The sequence below is a fragment of the Piliocolobus tephrosceles genome, chromosome 2, assembly GCF_002776525.5.
Source record: "Piliocolobus tephrosceles isolate RC106 chromosome 2, ASM277652v3, whole genome shotgun sequence".
NCBI lineage: Eukaryota > Metazoa > Chordata > Mammalia > Primates > Cercopithecidae > Piliocolobus > Piliocolobus tephrosceles.
Genome location: NC_045435.1, coordinates 151,685,460 through 151,704,812, shown reverse-complemented (window position 1 = coordinate 151,704,812; position 19,353 = coordinate 151,685,460). Strand labels below are relative to the sequence as shown.

General features: G+C 46.6%; 1 protein-coding gene across 1 annotated transcript in view; it reads left to right on the top strand.

Annotated features, from left to right (window-relative positions):
* Nucleotides 1-19,353, top strand: part of GALNT15 (polypeptide N-acetylgalactosaminyltransferase 15) — a 48,078-nt gene that overhangs the window by 14,418 nt on the left and 14,307 nt on the right. Inside the window, exons 3-6 of the mRNA XM_023207360.1 lie at nucleotides 4,803-5,007; nucleotides 12,353-12,520; nucleotides 14,967-15,084; nucleotides 16,425-16,619. Coding sequence (XP_023063128.1) covers nucleotides 4,803-5,007; nucleotides 12,353-12,520; nucleotides 14,967-15,084; nucleotides 16,425-16,619 — 686 coding nt within the window. The remainder of the gene's footprint in view (nucleotides 1-4,802; nucleotides 5,008-12,352; nucleotides 12,521-14,966; nucleotides 15,085-16,424; nucleotides 16,620-19,353) is intronic.

Here is a 19,353-nt window from a genome sequence, read left to right as displayed (position 1 = left end):
TGAGGAGCCTCACCTGGGGAGGTCTTGAGGAGCCTCACCTGGGGAGGGTCTTGAGGAGCCTCACCTGGGGAGGTCTTGAGGAGCATCACCTTGGCCTGGTCCCGTGGAGATCTCTCTCCCAGGCCCCACCCAGTCCAACAATCCTCTCCCCAAGACACTGAAGAATCACACGAGGCAGCCCTGTTGTGAGTGCTGACTGCCTCCTAGACCTCGGTGCAGTACTTTACACATACGTGCGTGTGTATCAGTCCTTAACTCATCATGGTCTAGACAGACCCACTCACATTCTAGGGGAGGAAACTGGGGCCCAGAGAAGAGAGCAGACTGGAGCAGAGTCAGCCAAAAGCAGCAGAGTCAGGCCCAGAGGCCAGACTTGCAGAAGCTGCCTGTATGCTTCCTCTCACAGGAACCTCGCTACTAGGGACAGCCCTAAAGGAAGATGGAGACAGAGAAGCCCCCACCTGCTCCTAGGTCAGTGGCTCTCACACTTGAGTGTGCATCAGAATCACCTGGTGGGATTTGTTTTTTTTTTTTTTTTTTTTTTTTTGAGACGGGGTCTCGCTCTGTCACCCAGGCTGGAGTGCTGTGGCCGGATCTCAGCTCATTGCAAGCTCTGCCTCCCGGATTTACACCATTCTCCTGCCTCAGCCTCCCGGGTAGCTCGGACTACAGGCGCCGCCACCTCGCCCGGCTAGTTTTTTGTAGTTTTTAGTAGAGACGGGGTTTCACCGTGTTAGCCAGGATGGTCTCAATCTCCTGACCTCGTGATCCGCCCGTCTCGGCCTCCCAAAGTGCTGGGATTACAGGCTTGAGCCACCGCGCGGCCCCTGGTGGGATTTTTAAACTACTGACTGCAGGGTGCACCCCCAGAGTTTCTGGAGATGGAGTGGGGCCGAAGAGTTTGCATTTCTAACAAGCTCCCAGGTGAGGCTGATGCTGCTGTTTTCTGTGGACCACACTTTGAGAACCTCTGCTCTAGTCTTTGGCTTGGGCCTGAGGCCTACATTTCTGGCGCAAATAAATGACCTAGGGACACCCCTCCTGGCCTTCTGGGAAGATCAGAACGCTCCGACGGGAGCCGAGCATTTGCATTTTTCTAAGGGGAATGATGGAGAAGGGCTAGGATAGCCAGGTGCCTCTGTTAGTTCTTTCTGCGGTCCTCACTCCAGGGATGGGCCGAGCCTGGCCATAGCAGTGAGTCAGATTAGCCAGAGGCTCTGGGAACACCTGGGGTTCCTGGGTGCAGCTGGCTGCATATTAGGCAGGACTAATGAACAGGTGTGGGACAGGGCTGGGTCGGCTGGAAAAGTGCCCCGAGACTCTCCAAACCCTCAAGTGGGGCAGGGTCCGCCCAAGAGCACACCTGTGGTCCGGCCCCCACCATCTGATGAGCTGTGTTGTGTCTGTGCCCCTCGGGAGTATGGTAAGTGGAGGAGCTGGGCCCCAGATAAACGGGCTACCCCAGAGCTGGCAGCCCCACCAGAGGGGATCTGGATCCCCTGCCCAGCAATTAGGCTGCCCTCTCCTGGCCAGCGCCCCTTCTGCCCCTCACCACTGGGCTGGCTCTCCATCCAGTGGCCCCGTATTTCCTGTTGACACTGGGGTGCAAGGCCTTTTCCACAACCAAGGCCAGCACTGGTTCCATTTCTGCAGGTCCCTCTCCTTTATGTGCTTGCCAAGACCCAGACCCCAGACAAGCAGCACCTTGCACACTGTTTTCATTTAATCATCTTGGCCACCCAGAGAGGCAGGGCTTATTAACCCTACTCTACCTCTGAGGAAAACTGTGACAGAAAAAGGTGCTGCGGGTTGCCCTGAGCCACCCTGATGGGCTTCCGAGCGGATGGTCATGACGGCATAGTGTAGTGTGATAGAATCAGCTAGATGGGCTTCAGGTACTCGCTGCGGTGGTAATGCCCACACCGAATCATTAAATCAGAAAATGCTTGTGATGACCAGCCCATGACGACCCTTTACAAGTGGAAGTCAGTATTTCTGCTATTTTCTGGAAGGAAGGAGTTGAGGATCATCCCAGCTTTTGCCGAGTGCTATACCACTCAGACATGGGTGCTCTTACCCGCTTCAAAACCGTCTGAGAACGCCAAACAACCATTGCAGTCTGGAAGTTCTTCCTTAGTCTATTCTGAAGCTCTCTTGCTAGAAGTCTGTCCTACATAACACTAACAAGGGTTAGAGGTATAGCTAAAGAGACCAGCAGTCAGCCCAAGGAGAGCTTCATAAATTAATGTTTGGTGGAAATATCAGTATTTGGCTGCATAGAACAGAAACCTGCTGCGGTGACTTAACCAATGAATAGAGATTTATTTTTCCTTATAGTATAGAAAGCTTGTAGGGCGGCAATGCAGGATTGGCGTGACAGCTCCACAATGCCATTGGATACCCACCTTCATCTGCTTTCCACTTCAACATGCTTAGAGGGTAGTTTTGACCTCATAATCACAACAGGGCTTCTCTACCTCTGGCCATCACATACATATTTCAAATGGAAAAAGGTGAAGAAAAGATAGGCAGAGGCCAGTCCAGTTTGTCCTCTTTGGAAAAAAAAATAGTAAGATAATAGTTTTCCCAGAATCCTCTCATTCAGTTTATTTCTACCAGAGCTGCAGCCAGCGGTGAGAGGAAGTCTTGGGAGATACATGTTTTTAGCTTCCCCAAGAAACATCAAAATTCTGTCAGTACAGCGGAAGGGGAGAATGAATGGTGAGGAATATGTGACATTTAGCAATGTTAAAGCCAATGACGTCACTGAGGGACTGCCTTTCAGACATGCAAGTTCAGAAATGTTAGTAGCTTGACTAACAGATTCCTCTCTAGGGAGTGGACCAGGGCTGACAATCTTACCAGAAAAATAATCACAAAGTAACAAATCAGCGAAGCATTTTACCAGTAAGAATTGCAACAGCCCAGTGACTGGGACTCCTTTCCTCTACTGCTCAGGACATTGTTCCCCCTGCAGAAAATCTGTGGTGCTTAGAAGACAGATTCCCAGGGAAGGAGTGTACAAAGTCTGCTGGGGGCTCTCGGGCAGGGCTGCCTTAACCTTCTCCAGCCTCCCCAGAGATCCAGCTACCAAAGCAGCCAGGCTACTTGCATCCACAGTTAAGGCCACCTCTGGGCTGGGGAACTGGGGGGAAATTCTTGCTTTTTGGCTCAGTTCTGCTCAATGCACATGTACCGAGTGCCTACTGTGGGCCAGGCCCTGCACTAAGGGTTGGAGCAGAAGAGATGCATTAGGTACAACCCCTGTCCGTGGGGAGATCTTAGTCCACTGGGCTGGGGGGACTCCCCATTTCCAGGACTTCATGGAGACCACTGCTTCTCTGTGAACACATTGTTCCTTCCATCTCCACTGGCTTGTTCCTCTTGGCATGTGTATACACGGACACACACACACACACACACACACACAATCAAGTTATTCTTATCTTAAACACAAAACCTAACAAGTTTCTCTCATCCTTTTCATCACCTTCTTCTTAGGCCTCTTTCTCTCCTTTCCCCTATAGAATCAACCTTCCTAAAACACTGTCTGGACTCTTGGTCTCAGTTTTGCATCTCCTGTTTTCTCTCCTGGACCCATTGTGTTGCACACTCCCCTATCAACTGCAATGAAACCTCTTTGACCAGCACCACTAATCTCCTACCAGCTGCCAAACTTAATGTACTCATTTGCCTTTGGCTTCCTTGACCACTGTTTTAGGTCGGGTTTCCTGAAAGCAGGGCCTGAGATGGAGATTCATGTGCATGTGATTTTCTTGAGGGTGTATTCTCAGGGGAAACCTGTAGGGGTGTGGGTGATGCAGAAGAGACAGAGGGAAGAGCTGAACAAAGATGTGGTTTCAGATGAAGTCCAGCCATAGCCTGGTCCCATGGGGAACTCTGGAGCACAGGCTGCACTGCGGGGTCTGTCTTGCTTTTTACCCTGCAATGGTCAGTCATTGACCATGACTGGGGCCAGGGCCAGCATCCTGCACCTGCAGTAGAGACCATTTTAATACCCCAAGGTAAGTCTCCAGAGAAGGGTTCAGATTTCAGTTAGCATGCACAGCAGCTGGGGACATGCAAACCAAACCAAAACTGTTAAGGGGAGCTCAGGGAATCTGATTAGGACACTATATTAGTCTGTTCTCACACTGCTATAAAGAACTGCCTGAGAGTAGGTAATTTATAAAGAAAAGAGGTTTAATTGACCCACAGTTTTGCATGGCTGGGGAGGTCTCAGGATACTTACAATCATGGTAAAAGGGGAAGCATGTCCTACATGGCAGCAAGTGAGAGAGAGACAGAGAGAGGAGGAAGAACTGTCAAAAACTTATATAATCATCGGATCTCATGAGAACTCACTATCACAAGGACAGCATGGGGGAAACTGCCCTCATGATCCAATCACCTCCCACCAGGTCCCTCCCTCGACACACAGGGATTGTGGGTATTACCACTCAAGATGAGATTTGGGTGGGGACACAGAGCCAAAGCACACCAGACACCAACAGTATCTGCCGCATTCTTGCTGCTGCATTTGGAGAATGTTAGCAAGTTCTCCCCTTTCCTGGTTTTCTGACAGCATCCCTCTAGTTTTTACTGGAGAGAATCATGGCCCACCCCAACCTAAGGAAGCATCTTACATCTCAGCAACAACCACACTGTAATCATGTTTTTGGTTCTTAGGACCCATGTGCTCACCACAGCTTCCAAGAGAGAGTTGCTGACAATTATCTTAGTCACAGTCTCATTGGTTGTGGCATTTGTCATTCCATTGACCACAACCCTGTTGATTCCAGGACAACTCAAGTCTGCTCTCAGCGAATATGTGGCCAGGCTGGAGGGGGTGAAGTTACTCAGGAGCAACAAGAGGCTGGGTGCCATCAGGGCCCGGATGCTGGGGGCCACCAGGGCCACCGGGGATGTGCTGGTCTTCATGGATGCCCACTGCGAGTGCCACCCAGGTTGGCTGGAGCCCCTCCTCAGCAGAATAGCTGGTGACAGGTAACTTATTCCCTGGGCTTGCAAAGCAAGACATGGGACTGGAAGAAATAGTCTACAGCATCAGCCACTCACAGAACAACCCACCTATTAATTCCTGAGTCTCTGTTAGAGAGTGATCTATTCCCTTTGGGTTTTCAGATGTTTAGGTCTTTTAAGAATATGGAGTTAGAGTTGGAAAGGAGGTTAGAGGTCTTCCAGTCCATCTACCTTGTTTTATAGATAAAGAAACTGAGACTTGGAGAACAGCTTCTATGAGGTTGCAGATACTTAAAATTGTAATAAATTGCATGATAAGGGTAACATCTTATTTTGGCTCTCATTGCCTTTGGTGAAAATTTGGCAATTTTAATCAAGCTTATAACATAACCTGGGGAAAAAGTCTCTGAACTACACTAGGCTGTAGATTACTCACCTGTAAAAAGAAAGCATTAGGTTCTGTGATCACTCAACAGCATTCTTTGTTTCCCCAGTTTATATAAGGGGTCCCTAATTTCCTAACTAAGGCCAGTCCTTGGAAATGTGAAGTTGGAGAGGATTGCATTACATTACCCTGTAGATAAGCATCTTCGCATTTTTCTTGATCATTTCTCTGCTCTCCTTCCCCATCTGACTGTCAATCTCTTTCCCACTTCCTTGCTCAAGACAAACAGTTCCTAAACATGTCTAGTCAACCATTACCCTCAGTCTGAATATCCCACCCAGGAAAACTGAAACCTGGTGGCCGGCCCACCTCAAACCACCTCAGGCATACCCCTTGGAGCTCAAGTAGGCATGTAGCAGAGTGGAACCATGATCAATAATTGTTTGATGCTGCCCAGCAAGATAGGATCAAGGCTAGAACCAAGCCTTATAACTTCTATCCTTCACGCCTACCCATGGTGAATGTTTATTATCTCACTTGAAGTTCGGGATGATCAATCAAATATAAGAAAAAATTTCTGGACCACATCGGAATGAATCCTGGAGACATAGGAATTACCATCCTGCCAAATGGAGACGGTTTCAAATGACATAAAGTAAATTGTTAATAGTTCAGCATTCCATTTTAACAAAGAAGAACAATCAGAACTCAAGTGAGATCAAGACAGATTAATGTTGCCCAGTTTCATGAGACAGATTGCATCCTGACTCACATCTCATAAGAAAAGAAGACACACATAAATTCAGCACTAGGACAAGAACTAGGACACCAAAATGCACACGCTGGCCAGGTGCGGTGGCCCATGCTTGTAATCCCAGCACTTTGGGAGGCCGAGGCAGGCGGATCATCTGAGGTCAGGAGTTCGAGACCAGCCTGGCCAACATGGTGAAACCCCGTCTCTACTAAAATACAAAAATTAGCTGGGCATGGTGGTGGGCACCTGTAATTCCAGCTACTCAGGAGGCTGAGGTGGGAGAATCACTTGAACCTGGCAAGTAGAAGTTGCAGTGAGCCAAGATCATGCCACTGCACTCTAGCCTGGGCAACAGAGCGAGACTCCATCCTGAAAAGAAAAGAAAAGAAAATGCACAAGCCCTCTGAAGCTGCCAGTTTTGATTGTGTTCCATGCAAAGGACCATCTTGAAATCACAGCGATGTCTATCACTGGAGTCAGACTCTCAAGTTGATCTCGCCCATTTCTCCTCTAATTCCCATCTGTTATCACAGACGGGTGGCTCTCAGAGGGACCATGAAGATCTTCTTGTCCTACCTCATGATTTCACTGTCGTGAACCCTGAGTTCCAGGAAAGTAAAAAAGACCCCTGAGGGTCACACAGCCACTTGACAGCCGGGCTGTTTTCTACGCTTCTTTTATGCAGACATTTAGAAATGCAGTAATTAATATCATTAAACTTTATGTGTGTATAACACTCACAGACTTATTTCATATGCTTTCTTTAATGACCCCCGTGAGATGCCTCAGGCAGGTATTTTAGCTTCTGTTTTATAGGGGGAGAAATTGAGGCTCAGAGAAGTGCATGATGTGTAAGGGCAGATAATTTGTAGCTAAGTCAAGTCTTTTGACTCTGAGTCCAGTGCTCTTTTTATTGTATACACTTTCTCTTTAAGAGTTGGAGAAGTTGGTCAGGGAGAAATATTAGTCACCCCTAACCCCACCCCAATTGTGAGACATGTATTACCTGCTGTTGTGAGTCCCTCGTATCTGCTTCTCACATCGGGGCCCATTTCACAGAGCTAGGTGAAGGGAGAAAGACATGGCGGTACCTCAGTGTCCTAGGCTACAAAGGAAATGGGGCTCCCTGGGAAGCCCTTTGTGATTAAGAGATATTCTAGTTTCCTGTGCCCTTCCCCTCTCCTCTTTTCCCCTCCTGTCTGTCTCTGTCTGTCTGCCTCTCTACTTCTCTCATGGTCTTTGTCTGTCTCTTGGTCTCTCATTCTCTCTCTCTGTCTCTCTCTCACACACACACACACCCACACACACACACACACTCACTGGGCCTCTGATCCTGGTGTGTTACTGGCTTGCCTTCCTCTTTGGGTTCCATCTCTTCTGCATGATGTGACCACATTTTCATCATCTCCACACCCCATTCATGGCTTCTTGTCCACTCTGTTTTCTCTGGGCCCCAGTGTCCAGCTTGTAGGCCTTGGCAGGTGAGGATCTGGAAGAAAAGCCACCTCTGGTATCTGAGTCCCACTCTCTCCACTCCACATGGCGATGCTCTGTGAGCTGTGGCAGGGAGAGCAGCCTCATTCAGCGTGTGCTTTTCTCCCCCAGGGACGTTGCCCACATGCCTCATGCAAAGCCAAGCTGCAGAAGCCATTTGGTGCAGCTCCTGACATGGAGAGGAAAGGGGCCCCAGCTGTCTGCAAGGCTTGTGTCAGGAGACATTCTGTCACCAGATGAGGACACAGTGCCCAAAAGACAAAAAAGGGTCTTTAAGAGCCCTTATTTTTAAAAAAGGTGGGGTAGGAGTGGTGAGTGAATAGTACAATAAGCCACAAATCAGCTATTTCAAAGAGTCGTAGTCTCCTCCATACCCTGGCCAAGGAATTCAGAGCCTGCTGACCAGCCTTTGTTCCCTGTCCCTGCCTAGCAGGTTCCTACTAGCCATGTGGCAACTTTATTTGAATTGGTAGAAATCCTTTCCCCATGACCATTCCTCCTGACTCCCATTCCTCAGAAAATTGGTCATAACATACTGATTTTATTAGAATAAGACATCTTAATGCCAACTGTCCGTAAATTGTAAAAACAAAAATGCAAATTTACGGTAATGATGATATTAGAGGTGTTCTCTTGGTTTGCACAGTGCACAACTCCTGTAACTGTTCATAGCCACCCTACACAGAGTCTCCCTATGAGCAAGTGATTTTAGGGCGGCCCTGGGAGGTGCTGATTGATGGCCAGTTTCTACACAAAGTAACAACGAAGGGAATCAAGACTAGCTGTTGTATCCAGCTCCCAGCTGCCTTGTGTTGACTGCCAGCTCTCATACCCAAGCCAACCAGTGGAAGCTATATCCCCGGAAGGATGAAGGTTTCTAAGGGGAAAAGGACAGTCTTGAAAGGGGCTGAAAGATGATATCATCTCAAGAAGCTGACCAAGTTATCTCTTACTTGAAGATGGGTCTTGAAGATGGGTTTGGTCCCTATCTGCGAGACATCTAGTCCTTCAGGATCAGCCAGGGCTACTGTGGGGAGAAGCAATGTGGGGCAGGGAGCAGAACACCTCCCACTCTGCCCTTTGAGGGATTAAATGATGGAAACCAGTGTAAGAACCCCTTGTGTTTGTGCGTGTGAGTCAGTGTATGTGTGTAAGCATGTGAGAGTCTGAGTGTGGGGGGAGCGAGCATGTGTGTGTGTGTGTGCACATGTGCGAGTGTCAAGGAGCAGCAGGAGGTCAGGATGCCTCCTGGCCCCCCAGAGGGAGCAGCCTTCTTTGGCTCAGATGCCCCAAGGAAACTCTCCAACCACCATCGTACTTCACACCCCTCAGCATGACACATCCTCATATCTGCCGCTGCAAGAGCTGGTGCCAGTCCTGCGGTCACACCTGAGCAGCAAGAGCTCTGGGAAGGGAGAATTAATTCAGAGCCTTCTGCTTCTGGTATAAGAGACTTTCCACAAACACCAAGAATACGCATGAACTTTCAAAATGGCTCATGTATCATGGACCTCGAGGAACATCCAGGCTCAGGAGAATTAATAAGGAATGAGATGAACGAGGGCTTATTCTTTATCGTGGTAAAAGGTTATGGGAAGCTTGAAACTACAGTTAGCTCTTGAATATCTGGACAGTAATGTATTCGTTGATCTCACATATTTCAGTGAGCCAGTCTTTGTTGGCAGCTTGACACTTTCTGTTTGCCTTTTAAAATACAAGCACTTGATCTCCTGGAACTTAGAAAGGCTTAACATAGGATCAACCTTGTACCTGCCTGAGGGTTAAAACTCAATTCACAGGTGAGGGAGTGATGAAGTAAGCAGACACTTCCAGCTCCTTCCAAGTCAAATGAGGTAGTCTCGCTATTTTGCTTTAAATGAATTCCGAGAACACCAGACACATCCGTAGGTACAAAACCACAAAGCTAAATAGAAGACTGGGTTTTTATTTTAATTATTCACCCTTTTTGAGTCAGTAATTTAGCCCTGCTTAGGCAGACACTATGGTCCATAAGAATAAACACCAAAATAGAAAGCACTTCTCACTTCATTCATTGACATTTATTCTTTATCTCTATCCGAAATGTACTCAGGGAGGCTCATGATTAATCACTGTTGTACACAGTTAAAATAGAGGAAAAAGAAGATTTCAGAAAGGAAAAGAGGGTATTGGGAGTCAGGGGTAATACAGTTATTAGAAGTAAGTTTTACATGTGACTCTGAGCTTCCAGAAAGACAAAACAAAAAGAGAAACATTCATTATGTTTCTCTTTTGTTGTATTCCTTTGTTAAGAAGTACACAGCACAGGCTAAGTGCAGTGGCTCATACCTGTAATCCCAGCACTTAGGGAGGCCAAGGCTGGCAGATCACTCTGAGTTCAGGAGTTCGAGACCAGCCTCAACAACATGGCGAAATCCCGTTTCTCAGCACACACACACACACACACACACACACACACACACACACTAGCTGGGTATGGTGGCTCATGCCTGTAGTCCCAGTTAGTCGGGGGGTTGAGGCTGAAGAATCACTTGGGCCTGAGAAGAGGAGGTTGTGGCGAGCCCAGATTGCGCCACTGCACTCCAATCTGGGCGACAGAGTGAGACCATTTTTTTTAAAAAAAGAGGCCGGGCGCAGTGGTTCATGCCATAATCCCAGCACTTTGGGAGGCCAAGGCGGGCAGATCACTAGGTCAGGAGATTGAGACCATCTTGGCTAACATGGTGAAACCCCTAGTCTACTAAAAATACAAAAAATTAGCCAGGCATTGTGGTGCGCTCCTGTAGTCCCAGCTACTTGGGAGGCTGAGGCAGGAGAATGGCGTGAATCTGGAGGCGGAGCTGAGATTGCACCACTGCACTCCAGCCTGGGCGACAGAGCAAGACTCCGTCTCAAAAAAAAAAAAACAAACAAACAAAAAAGAAAACAGAAAAAAAGAGATAAATACACAGCACAGAGGTTTAGGATGAATTGACTGTGGGAATGCTTGAATGTAAGTCCCTTTCTTGTCCTTTTATGATTGCTGAAGATGGCACAAATTTCATGCATTTCTTCCTAATTCAGTCACACAATTCCCTAGCTCTTGCTTCCAAAATTCCACAAGATGATTTGCCAATAGCCAAATTTATCCATCTGCCTGATTCATTACACAGTAAGTGGAGACTCTGGAACAGGCTCTGGGTGCCTTCATTTCCTCCCCGGTCTAGGTTCTCAGTTTTCTTAGGTCAATGCAGGGTACCCCTAAAATAGGGGAGACCCCCAGGGATTATGTTCCCCTTGCCTTCCAGCAGAAACAATGTGAAAGAGGCAGGAAAAGCATATTCAGATCCCTGCTCTAACTATAGACCCCACAACTCCTTACACTTATATCAGTTACCTAAAGCCATAGATTAAAGCAGATAATGAAATCGTGGGACCACCCTGGCTCTCTCCAAGATGATGGAACGGAGATGGAATTTGATGGTAGTGTAAACACATGTGGCTGGTATCTCTCCTCCCAGGAATCTCACTTCTCTTAGAGTGATACCTTCTAGCCACCCTGAAGTTCAGGCCTGATTCATTCCATGGCACAGATTTAAGACATAATTATCATGACAGGCCAGGGGGAGAAAATGTGATTGAGATATTGGCTAGTTGGATAGCAGCTCCTGGTACACCCACTTAGTTAAAAAGTATATGACCCATGTCAATTTCCCATATCACTCTGCAGTCATATCTCCAGCCTATGCAAAAAATAAAAAATAAAAATAAAATTGGGCTAAAAATCACCAACAGTAGCAGGAAATGAGGAAGTAAACCAAGATTCAGGACTTTGGTTATAGATACCACATGTTCATATACGCATGCATTGACAGTAGGGACACTTCCAGGGCTTGGAAATCCTGATTTCTCAAGCCAATCAAGTTTTATGCTACAAGGAGGAAGAAGAACTAGACCTGAGAGTAGGGGTCCGTAAACTCTCTGACGTCGTGCACAGTATTTTTTACATGGACATATAAGTTTTCACTCAGGAGTGGCCCATAGTTTTCCCCTGAATCTCAAAGGGATCATGGACCCCAAAAGAAGTTAAGAGCCACAGTCCTAGAGCATTGCAGCTGAGAAAGGCCATTGTGGGAAGTAGTTCAACCTTCCATTCTACAAATGAGGAAACTGAGGCCCAGAGAGGTATAATAGGTATCTCAAGATTACATACTTCATTAGTAGCAGAGCTGAGCCTAGAACCCCTCTCTGTATCTCTCAGTGCTGTCAAGAAAGGTTTTTGAAGAAAGAAAAGTACTGGCAGGCTCTTTAAAGCAATGGACCCCAATTCCTTACGGAAAAACATTTTCTAGAACCCTGCTATACAATATAAATACAACACATGTATATAAATACAACAATATAAATATAACACATAACAATATGTAATTTAAAAATTTCTAATAGTCACATTACAAAATAAAAAGAAACATGAAGTTAATTTTAATAATATATTTTAGTAAACCCAATAGATCCAAAATATTACCATTTCAACCTGTAACCAATGTAAAAATTATTGAGATGTTTACATCCTTTTTTCCATACTAAAGTATTCTCAATCCAGGGTGTATTTCACTCCACACCTGATTTGGATAAACCCCATTTTAGGTATGGGTGTCTGGTAGCCGCCATACTGGGCAGCCCATGTACAGACTATGTTTCCAGCCTCAGCAAGTAAATGCTTTATATCCCTTGTTTGATTCCACAATTCTTTCCAGGAGCCGGGTGGTATCTCCGGTGATAGATGTGATTGACTGGAAGACTTTCCAGTATTACCCCTCGAAGGACCTGCAGCGTGGGGTGTTGGACTGGAAGCTGGATTTCCACTGGGAACCTTTGCCGGAGCATGTGAGGAAGGCCCTCCAGTCCCCAATAAGCCCCATCAGGTGAGGCCCCATTTCACACCTGCTTTGCCGTTGCCACCTCAAGATGGACTCCGCAGCCTGCCTGCCTGGGGTCTAATCCTGCCTCCACAATTTCCTAGTAAATTACTTAATGTATGCCACAGTTTCCTTATCAGTAAATTGAGAGCAATTATAGTATTTATTTATAGGGTTGTTGTGAAGGTTGAATGAGCTAATCTGTGAAAAGCACTTAGAGAGTGCCAGGCACCCAGATGTCGGTGTTACCACCGTTGTATTGCTGTATTCATACAGTTCTGCCAGGCTCTTCCAGATAGCATCAGTTAATGCCCCAGTGTGATAACCTGAGATGGAATCTTGGCCCAGCTCTCTCATCAGGTACGGTGTGGATTCCTCCGGTGCCGTCTTAGCAAACAGGAAGAATTCAAGCAGGTCAATGCTAAGAACCATAGGTCTCAAATATACCCTATTGTAGGGGTGACTTCTCACATGTTTGGTTTTTGGATGACTATTCTATTTAAGTAAGTACACTAGATATCTTATGCATAACAAACCACCTCAAACTTGGTGTAAAACACAGCTATTTTATTAAGCTCATGAATTCTGTGGGTCAGGAATTCTGAAAGGACACAGTGGGGTTGGTTGTCTGCCTCCATGGTTTCTGGGGTACATAAGGATTTTAAAAGTTTCCCAACACTATAAAGCCAATGAGAGGTGAATCCAGAATTTAAACCCAGACAGCCAAGCCCTTGAGAACACCAGCTTCACTGCTATGCTATATTTTAAATACAAGGCCACAGTTCGTTTTTCACAATTGCAAAATCCAAAAAGCTCTAAAAACCAAGCATTTGTTTAATAATTCATTAGGCAGCAGGCCAGGTGCAGTGACTCATGCCTGTAATCCTAGCACTTTGGGAGGCCGAGGCGGGCGGATCACTTGAGGCCAGAAGTTCGAGACCAGCCTGGCCATCATGGTGAAACCCCATGTCTACTAAAAATACAAAAAAAAAATTAGCTGGGCATGGTGGCACACACCTGTAGTCCCTCCAAGTCAGCTACTTAGGAGGCTGAGGCACGAGAATCACTGGAACCCAGCAGGCGGAGGTTGCAACGAGCTGAGACACTATTGCGTTCTAGCCTGGGTGACAGAGCAAGATTCTGTCTCAAAAACAAAAAACAAAAACAAAAGCAAAATCATTAGACGGCAAAAGCTGCCCTGAACTGACATGGGTGTCTGCATTGGCCTTATTTATCCCACTTACTGCTTACTGTGAAAATATGTGTATGTTTCACTAAAGAAATATTAGCATATTTGACTAAAGAGTGCCAGCCCACTAGGACCGATGTGTAGTATATGGTGTATGTCCCTTTTGAAAGTCCAAAAATTTCTGCATTAAAAAACACACTGGCCCCACAGGTGTCAGAAAAGGAATGCTGAACTTGTAACATCAAAATCCAGTGAGCATTTAAAATGTAGCATGCACAGAGCTACGTATTTTACATGGCTTACCTGTTTCATCCCCTCAAAACCCAATTATGAAACTCTATTTTATGCCTAATTAGAGGTGAGGAAGCTGAGCTCAAAGACACATAGCCCACCTAAGATCTTACAAATTGGGAGTGGCAGAATTGGAAATTAGACTGAATAATCATTACAACATCAGTTTTTAGTATTCTGGTATAATGTAGAATTTTTATAACCTAGCGGCCAGTAGCTTTGCTAATGCATTGCTTTTTCTTTAGTAATTAAGAAAAATCTGAACTCTTAGTCATTTATACTTTGACAAATTCCCAGAGTGTGGCTGCATTAAAATTTGTTTCTCCTAGATGAAGAGACCCTTTTTCAAAAACCTTCTGACTACATCTTTCTCTGTTTAAAATCTCTCTGAGGGATATTACGATCTCAATTCCCTTATTAAAGGTTTCTAGCTTCCTGTGTTTATAAATCATTTATTTTTCCCCTAGAGCAGTGGGGACTTATCTGCTTCCAGGGTCCCTGGTGGGTTCATCATAGAGTTGGGAAGAGGGTGGATGATCATTAGGAAAACAAAAGAGGGTGAGAAAGAGAAAGGAGGAATGAGCCTGACCATGTCGCTGTGTCAGGCCTGGTGCTACCTCTCTCAGGGTACCTTATTTTAACCAAGGCCTTCTTCCCAAACATCTTTCCAGAGGGACTCAAGCCAGAGGGCAGGGGAGCCTCAGGTGTGGTCCCTGGGCCCTCTCTAGGAGCAGTACCTGAGAATAGAGTATAAAAGGCCTAAGCAAGAATAGCTCTCTTTTCATCAAATACTGGGATTTCTGACATCATGGCTCTGCTCCGGTCTTGCAATTAAAAACATTGCCTTCTACCTGAGCCCAAAGCCTGTTCTTTCAGTCACTGGAGCTCCCACCTGGGAAACCCCAGCCCCCAGCTTTGCCTGCTATGTTCTGGGTTCTGACCTACAATGTCTTGCCCGTCTTCTGTGTCCAGGAGCCCTGTGGTACCCGGAGAGGTGGTGGCCATGGACAGACATTACTTCCAAAACACTGGAGCGTATGACCCTCTTATGTCGCTGCGGGGTGGTGAAAACCTCGAACTGTCTTTCAAGGTATGTCCTGGACCAAGGGAGGACACAGGTCGGATCTCTGGAGTGGTGTGTATGGTCACATCTTGAAGGCAGGCATTAGAAATGTCACTGGGAAGGAATGAGGCTGTGGGAAAATTATGAAGTCATTCCTGTATTGTGTGTCAACTCTTCCATGTCTCACAGTTTCCCATCTCTCTTGTGCTGTAGCTTGGTTTCACTCTCAGTGCCTTCATGGAATTGACCCTCAAAACCTGCTTCCAGGAGTGGGCATACTCTCAGTTATTTTAACTTCTGTGCAGAGATTCCAGAGGCTCTCACATATTCTCTATTCATAGCACTCTTAGCACCTTAGTACTTTTTTCGCAGCACCCATAGTCCAAAGCAAATACCCAAAGTTCTGTGTATTGAGTAGTTTGGTCCAAACACTTTAATACTTGTCATAAAAACTTAGCACCTTTTGGGCACCGCACAACTTCTCAAACCTTGGAGTCACCCTCATTTCCTGTTCCACATTGCTTTCTGGCATGACACTTGCTTTTTCATCAGAGTACCCTCCAAAAACCCAACCCCAGAAAAATATTCGTCATCAAAAGTGCAGAGATCTAAAGCTGAAAGTGTGAATTACCTGAAGCTTATATTCTGCGTAAAGTCCAAAAGATGTCACCATGTTTCTCTCAGAAATTTAACACCAGACCCTATGAGTTTGCTGTGGCACCCTGGGGTACCTTGGCACACAGTTTGGGAACCCCAGTTTTGGTGTTTCCATTCATATGCTGCTTATCCTAGGACCGCTACTCCTTTAACCTTTATCCCCAAATGTGGAATGAAAGGCTTCCTGCCAAGTGACCTCCAGCCATTTGGGAGTGGGAGAGCAGAGGGAAATTTCTTGAAATAGTAAAGACTATGTCTCAGGAAAGCTTGCTTCTGTCTCTACCACAAACAGCCCCTGGTGCCTTCGTAGCACACTTCACCAGCTTTGAGATATTCCCGGACCACTGGGGACATCTTTTTCCCTGAGGAAGTGTCCTTTGGGGAGTAAGGGTGCTAATTCACAGGCTACATCTCTCTAAGTGCTGGATCTGCATGTGCTTGAAGGGCCGCATATTCAGGTAGTTGCATGGGGATGGTCCCCTTGTCCCCATTTTGGGACAACTGCCTCTATTCTCTCCACCCTGTCACTCCCATGCCCAGAACTTCCAAATCTGGAAACTCTACTGCACGCTGAGGACTATAATCATCTTCACCATTGAGTGCTCATGATTTCTTGTGCGTTTTGCCAGCCCCTCATAGATAGCGCTCCTTATTTCCCACCGTTCTTAAAGGCGGGATGCCAAGGTATTTATCTTCTCCCTTCGTGGCAGGCCTGGCTCTGCGGTGGCTCCGTTGAAATCCTTCCCTGCTCTCGGGTAGGGCACATCTACCGAAATCGGGATGCCCCCTCCCCCGTTGACCAGGAGGCCACCTTGAGGAACAAGGTTCGCATTGCTGAGACCTGGCTGGGGTCATTCAAGGAAACCTTCTACAGGCATAGCCCAGAGGCCTTCTCCTTGAGCAAGGTAAGGAGAGAGCCAGGTGAGGCTTCTGTGTCCAGCACGGGGCCACCCGCAGGAGGTGGGCCAGGGAGGGCTCCTTTCTTTTGCCTGGAGGGGAAAACAGAAGATTCTGGCTTGAGCTTCCCTCAAGCTGCCCTGTCTCAAGTGGCTCCTCTACCTGGTGAGGCTGTCCTTTGTCTCTCCGGCTTCTCCATGGGACATCACAGCTGGCCTTGGCCTGAAGCGCCCTAATATTTATGGGATGACATCTATGGGATGGGATCCCTCACCTGGGGCCAGGGGAGGGGTTGGCACAGAGAAGCGATGAGTTAGGTTTCCAAGGCCAGGTCTCCTTTCATCCTGAGCAAAGGGCTCAGGGCTGTGAAATTATCCAAGACATGAAACATATATTAGATATAAAAGTAGAGTCCAAAAAAACCCACAGAAAAAGAAAAATTTTAAATATTTAACTAAACATCCACAAACAGCGCATTATCAGTTGGTCAGTGGCTTTTTAGCTCAGTCCTTCCAGAGTGACCCGTAAATGCCGTTCAGTGTGGGAAGTGGGTTCACAGCTTGCTGTGCTGTAAGTGGGGACTCTGCAGCAGCTCCTACAAGCCCCTCAGCAGCCCACGCTGCTGGGGTGTGAGTTAGATGTGAGTTTGCATGCCACAGATGAAGCCTAGCCACTTTAAATGGAAGCACATGCCCGAGTGCAGGGCCAGCCTGACAGAGAAGCCCTGCAGAACAGCCCAGTGCCTCCCCTTCCGCCCTGGTCCTCAGGGCTTTGCCTCCTCCCTATTCTAGACCCAACCCCTTCCCTAGGTGGGAATAGCTTCCAGAGCCTGGAATGTGTCAGGGCTCCTTGAACTTCAAGGATCTTTGTTTCTTTAGCTGGGGAAAGTGTTAACAGTACACAGAATCCCAGGGCTCAACAGTAATTCCTAAGGTAGATCTAGGCAGGCTAGAGTCTCCTCTTGGACCCCGTCAGTTAGCCACACTATTACACAGAGTGGCATTGGCTCCTTTCCTGGTACAGGAGAAATGCTACTAACAGCAGCCTCCTTTGCTCCTCCAGGAAGGCATTGCAATTGAAAGGAAAACTCTCACAAGGACCTAGCTCATTTACTAGCTAGCATTTTTGTTCTTCTTTAGTCTCCTTCTCCATCTCTATCTGTGGGAAGTGGAAGCATGTGTCCAACTCTAGACACCAATCTAGAAGCTGTGTAGTCTGATGGTTAAGCTCATGGACTCCAAGAACAAGATGGTCTGGGTTTAAGTATTGGTTATATGATCCGAAAGTTACTTAAACACCCAGTGTTTCTGCTTCCTCATTTGTTAAGCTTTCCTTCCATTGTTAGGATGAATAAATATGTTAATAAACCCAAAACATGTTAGACGAGTGCCTGGCACTGAGTAAGCCCTGCTTGTGTATTTACTATTAATACCATCATTATTGCCATGGCTACTAATGGTCAACAAAGGTCAACCAAGCACCTGCTCTGTGCCAGGCCCTGGGTGGGTCCTACAGGGGACAGAGAACCATACCCGATGCTTATCAGGTTCCTGGTGGGGCAGGAGCTCCTCTGGAAGAGATAATGTTAACAAAGGTGGGAGTGATTCATCCTAGACAGGCTCATGACAGACATCTTTTCAGGGAAGGTCACATCTGAAGAATGGCTGAATGGGTTCAACTCAGACATCCAGAGGAGTTGGGGGAAGACTCTGGAGCCCCTGAGGGTCAGGCTACACATTTTAGACTTTATTCAATTAGCAATGGGGAGCAAGTGGCCTTCTACAGAGTTCTGTAGAGGTCCACAGAGTTTCTGTGGTTTTTAATCTCTTGGGTTTCTTTTGGCCAAAGCAGCTATTTTTCTCCCTTGGGATGTCAATTTAGTATTAGCTCTTTGCTTTCAGAGGACATTTTCTTAACATTGGCACAGACTGCATTTATAAAGAATTCTTAAAGAAGTGTTAAATATTACATAATTTTTGATGCGCCAGACTAACTTTCCACCAGACAGGCTCATTAGGACATGGCATGTTGGCTGTGGCCAGCCTAATGCAACAGTATGCAAATTATTTACAGAACTTCAACCTTCTTCCCACATTGGTTGGTGCAATTAGAAGTACCTGTGAATATATACTTTGTTCTAGACAATTACAGAAATTGGGGACTGACATGACTTTTTAGAGCATGATTGGTCTGCTTTTGGGAAAATCCAGTTTGCTTGTACAGACGGTGATTGCAGGATTTTTTAAGCGCTTGTTTGTATTCACCCAAGTCCTTTATTCTATAAAATAGAAAATTGAGGCCCCATGAGATGGTGAGTTGCTAAATAAAAGTGGGGAGAGAACCAGAAGGAGAACTAGAACGAGTCCGACCTTTTAGTATTTTTTGTCTCTTAGCTCTCTAACATCGAAACAGTAATCCTCAAATGTAGACACCATACTTTTCCAGAAATAGTTGGAGGTCCATAAAGAAGCTGTCCTCTGTAGTTCTGTCTGAATTTGGGGGAAGGCAGGGATGTATTTGGTATATAGAAGGTGCTCAGCTGAGCGCAGTGGCTCATGCCTGTAATCCCAGCACTTTGGGAGGCCAAGGCGGGCAGATCATGAGGTCAAGATATCAAGACCACCATGGTGAAACCCCATCTCTACTAAAAATACAAAAAGTAGTTGGGCATGATGGCACGTGCCTATAGTCCCAGGTACTCAGGAGACTGAGGTAGGAGAATTGCTTGAACCCAGAAGGTGG